The sequence below is a fragment of the Moschus berezovskii genome, chromosome 20 (assembly GCF_049115385.1).
Source record: "Moschus berezovskii isolate FMDL1 chromosome 20, NW_MosBer_1.0, whole genome shotgun sequence".
Classification (NCBI taxonomy): Eukaryota; Metazoa; Chordata; class Mammalia; order Artiodactyla; family Moschidae; genus Moschus; species Moschus berezovskii.
In genome coordinates, this window is record NC_142479.1 from 66,874,924 (window position 1) to 66,879,522 (window position 4,599).

The 4,599-nt window shown below is 59.4% G+C and overlaps 1 protein-coding gene across 1 annotated transcript; it reads right to left on the bottom strand.

Moving 5' to 3' along the window:
• Positions 1-254: 254 nt before the first annotated feature.
• Positions 255-3,994, bottom strand: CDK3 (cyclin dependent kinase 3). The gene is made up of 7 exons (XM_055408556.2): positions 3,739-3,994; positions 3,326-3,403; positions 3,126-3,246; positions 2,854-3,024; positions 2,670-2,771; positions 2,193-2,396; positions 255-947 (listed from the first exon to the last, which is right to left on the bottom strand). Exons 1-7 carry the CDS (start codon positions 3,963-3,965, stop codon positions 822-824), a joined length of 1,029 nt encoding a protein of 342 aa, XP_055264531.1. The 5' UTR covers positions 3,966-3,994; the 3' UTR covers positions 255-821.
• Positions 3,995-4,599: the final 605 nt, after the last annotated feature.

Genomic DNA, 4,599 nt, shown 5'->3' on the forward strand with positions numbered 1-4,599 from the left:
GGGGAGTGGACACACCCAGCTGGCCCTGCTGGGAACGCGGACTTTGAGAGGACAGTGGCTCCTTTCACTCCGGGAAGGACCTGACAGGGGCAGGTCATGGAGGATCAGGCCCTCCCCACAGCCAGCTCAGGGCCACCCAGTTCAGGGCAGAAGCTGTCTCCAGCCCTCTGTCAACCTCCCCCTTGTTGGCACATCCCCGGCGTCTCCCCAGAGCAGAGAAAAACACTAGAAAACTCAGAAATACATCACTTTTATTTTCTGTTCTTAAAGCCAGAGGCACACAAACGTAAGCATATCTGCAGTGATGAGACAGCTATTTAGAACATCCGACCTCCCCCGGGGGTCAGGAAAATGGCCTCTCCCCTTTGCTCCAACTCCTGTTTTAACATGGGACTCTTAACTGGAACTCAACTCTTCCCCCATAACGTTTTAAATCCAAAAAGACCAGCTGGGGGGAACCCCTTCCTTTGGGGGTCTTGCTCTGCAGCTGAGGGTGGGGCAGCTGAGGGGTGCTAGGAGGGCCTTGCTGGCGGCCCGGGCAGGCTCTCCTTGGCACCTGCCAGTCTGGTGCCCGGGGACCCCGCCTCTAAAGGACCTCCTCAGGTAGAGGGCTCCTGTGCCCCTATCTTGAAAAGGTAAACCCAGCAAAAAACACAGAAACTTGCTAGCCTGCTGGCAGGACTAACCCAAACTCAGCCCTCAGACAGCTGATGCCAAATTGCTCTCTCCCCAGGTGTGTCCCCTTTCTCGGGGAGTGAATGGGGAGATGGCGGGGGGCAGAAGCTGCAGAGAGGCTTTGAGGCGGTGGGCCTCCCACGTTCTCAGCGGCAGAAACGCTCCAGCACACACTGGTGGGGCGCCGAGGAGGTCTCGGTGGACAAGAAGTACCGGTGGGCCAGGGCGGCCTTGGCTGAGATCCGCCGGCTGGGGTCGTACTGCAGGAGTTGCTGCAGAGAGAGGAGGAGAGAGGTTGGGCCCCGGGTGTGGCCAGGGCCCCATAGCCCCAAAGCAGCTGCCTTCAAACCCAGAACCACCCAAAGTCACTATCTCCCAGCTGCAGTACCAGTTCCAGACACTCCCGGAATCTGGGGACAGAGACTTTGTTCTAGTCCAGCCCTCCTGAGTCACCCCCCGTCTCCTTCATGCTACTGAGGCTGAGTCAGTCTCTCCTCCTCCTTAGAGTGCTGTCCAGGCTCCAGCCCCTTCTAGTTGAGACTGATCTCTAAGTATCAGGAAGAGGGGCCGAGCACGTCCAGGGAGCATGCTTGAGAGTGGGGCAGAAACAAAAATCCCTAAACCCAGCTGGGGGGTAGAAGGACCTCCCCACCTTAAAGCAGCCAGGATGGAGGGTGAGGAGTCTTGGTGGGAAGTCCACACCGCTCCCCCCAGCACTGGATTGTGAGACGCACACAGCCCTCAGGAAAGCTGGGCACATAGGGTGAAGGTGAACTTGCTGCCCTGCCTTCCTGTGACCCAACGTCAGATTCAAGAGAAAAAAGTGCTCTGAGTCTTTGGGGGCAAGAATGGATGCCTGGACCCCTCTGGGCATCCCGGCCTGGGCCAGCCCAAGGGGTCAAGAGGGTACACCTGGAGTGGTGACTGAAGACTGTGGCGGGGGCTGAGGGAGCGCAGAGGCAGCCCGCTCTGAATAATATCCACAAGAAAAAATCACCAAAACACAGGACAACCAGGAGAAAGGGCACAGATCACAGTACAGGGCTTCCCAGTGGTAAAGAATCTGCCTGCCAGCGCAGGAGATGCAAGAGACCTGGGTTCAGTCTCTGCATTGGGAAGAGCCCCTGGAGGAGGAAACGGCAGCCCACTCCAACATTCTTGCCTGAAGAATCCCATGGACACAGAAGCCTGGTGGCGACCATCCATAGGGTCACAGAGAGTTGGACACGACTGAGTGCCCGAGCGCACACACACATCACAGCGTAAAAACAAAGCTAACTGGAAGAGAGAAGTTTTAAAAAGGAAGACAAACATTGGATTTATTGTGGGAGAGGCCTCCAGGTGCAACTGATACACACAGGGACAAGCCAACTGTGTACAGAAGTCAGAAAAGAGACCGGTTTGCCCCAGGAAGAGCCAGGGTTACGTAAGAGGCTGGATGACAAAGCAGACACTTCTCCCAAGAGCAGCAGCTGGCATGAGGGGGCCTGGCCTCCCTGCTGGCTACCTGTACCTACCAAGAGCAGGTCCTGGCCCTCTGGCTCCAGGTTGGGCACGATCTCCTCCAGCCCCTTTCTGGTCCACTTGGGGAAACTGCCCTTATAGTCAGGCAGCTGGGTGACTCCTGGCCACATGGCCTCACTGGGTGTCCCCAGGGTCCGAAAGATGCGAAAGAGTTGGTCAATCTCAGAGTCGCCCGGAAACAGGGCTCTGCGGGTCAGCTGGAATGGGGAAGGGGAGAAAGCACTGGGTCTGTTCCCTTGTCATACAGAACCTAGAACCAGACAAGAAGCTAGACCAGGGAGGCACCTTCCAGACATCTTTCCCAGGGTTGTGTTAAATAAAAATCCTGACCTTCTCTGGAAAAAGAACTTTAGCCCAATCCCAAACACCCCTTAATCTACTTTTAATAGAATCACAGCCCCCACGTCCCCCCTACCCCAGGAGGACCCTGCCTGTGGCCTCCGTGTGGCCATGTTTATCCCTCTGTCTACCATCTCTGCAAAGATGCAACCGATGCTCCAGATATCCACAGCCGTGGAGTAGAACTTGCAGCCCAAGAGGATCTCGGGGGCACGATACCAGAGTGTCACCACCTGGGGGAGCAAGAAAACAGCATCATACAGGGCGGCTGGGTGCACAGGTGACATCCCTTCTCTCCCCCTACACCCCTGGTACCTCATGGGTGTAGGTGCGCAGGGGCACCCCGAAGGCTCGAGCCAGTCCAAAGTCAGCCAGTTTGATGGCCCCCAACTCATTGATGAGCAGATTCTGGGGCTTCAAGTCTCGATGGATGACCCGATGCGAGTGGCAGAAGTTCACCCCCTGCAGCAGCTGGAAGAGGTAACTCTGGAACAGCAGGCAAGAGAAAGAAGGAGCTGGCAAAGCGGAGGTGGGACGGGGGCTGACTGAGGGGGCCCTTGCTGGTCAGCCCGTCCTTCTCCCAGTACCTTGACTAGGTGCAGGGGGAGTTCGGAGGCCGGGGTGGAGTCCATATACTTCTTCAGGTCCTGGCTAAGGAACTCAAACACCAGGTAAAGCTTCTTCTCGCTGTGAAGCACGTCCAGCAGCCTGGCCGGGCGGCACTAGTCAACACGCGGCTCCCAGTTGGGCTGGGACAGGCCCACCGCCCATCCCCTGCCCACCTCACCTGACGATGTTGGGGTGCTTAAGCTCTTTGAGCAGGGAGATCTCCCTGATGGCAGTGCTTGGGACCCCCTCGGTCTCCCTGGAGGGGAGGAGGGTACAGCAGTGGAGTGAGAAGCTGGGCAGGGTGCTTCTGCCAGGGGTGTGGGGGGGGTTGGGGGACTGTTTTATATAAAACATAAGGATGGCCCACCTCCTAGCAACGGGACCCGCCTGGGCACATACTTATCACCCCCAGAGGCCCGGGGCGAAGCCTGGTCAGGGCGAGGATGAATGAGTGATGCACCCATGTGGCCCCCTCTACATGAGTGAGCAGCAGTCAGAAAAGGAGTTGAATACAAAATTCTGAGATGAGGGTCAGGGGAATAGCTGGGTCACTCCAAACCAGGGGGTCTCAGAAGCTACCCTGGCACTCACAAATCCAGCCTGATCTTCTTGAGGGCCACGAGCTGCCCGGTCTCCTTGTTCTTGGCCTTGTACACCACCCCATAGGTACCCTCTCCGATCTTCTCCACCTTCTGGAACATGTCCATGTCCGCAGAGCTGCCCTGGAAACAGATGGTGCCTGGGGCATTCCCCCCCGTGCCCAGCACCCCTGCTTCCCCTTCAGCCTCCATGGCACACCCTTGCTGGGCCCCCCTCATCCAGGCGCCTGGGGCTCCTAAGGCCTGTGGCCCCCAGGGCTCACCCTGCTCTGCCGGCCAGGCGGACCAGGCCCGGCCGGCTCCCACCCTCCACCCCAGCCCCAGCCCATCCCCAGGAACCTGTCATGGAGGGAGGCTGCAGCCCAGGCAGGGCAGGAACCCCCAGGCCCCAGGAAGCAGCTGCCCCAGAGCCGGGCTACGGAGCGCAGGAGGGTCCAAACTTCCCCTGCCCAGCACCTGCCCCTGCCTGGGTCCCGGCCCCAGGGTGGGAGGCTGCCCAGAGGGGCTGCCTGTGGGGCCAAGGGTCAACTCGGGACGGAGGTCAGGGGTCAGGAAGGGCTTCAGAAGTCACAGCGCCACACTAGGCCGCGTGGCCAGGCCAAGGGGCTGGGCCCGGCCTGTTTGGAGATGCTCGGCCTCCTGAGGGCAGAACCCTGGCAGCAGTGGCCCCCGCTGCGTCCTGAGCCCCTCCACCCGGTCCTGGGCCACCTGCCACCAGCAGCCTCCCCTCAGGCCCTCAGCCCAGAATTCACCAGAAACCCTGTGATCCTGCTGCCTCTCTGCCAGGCAGGCCGCCTGCTCTGAGGCTCCCCCTCCTGGCCCCTGCCGGCACTGCACCACAGGCACGCACTGC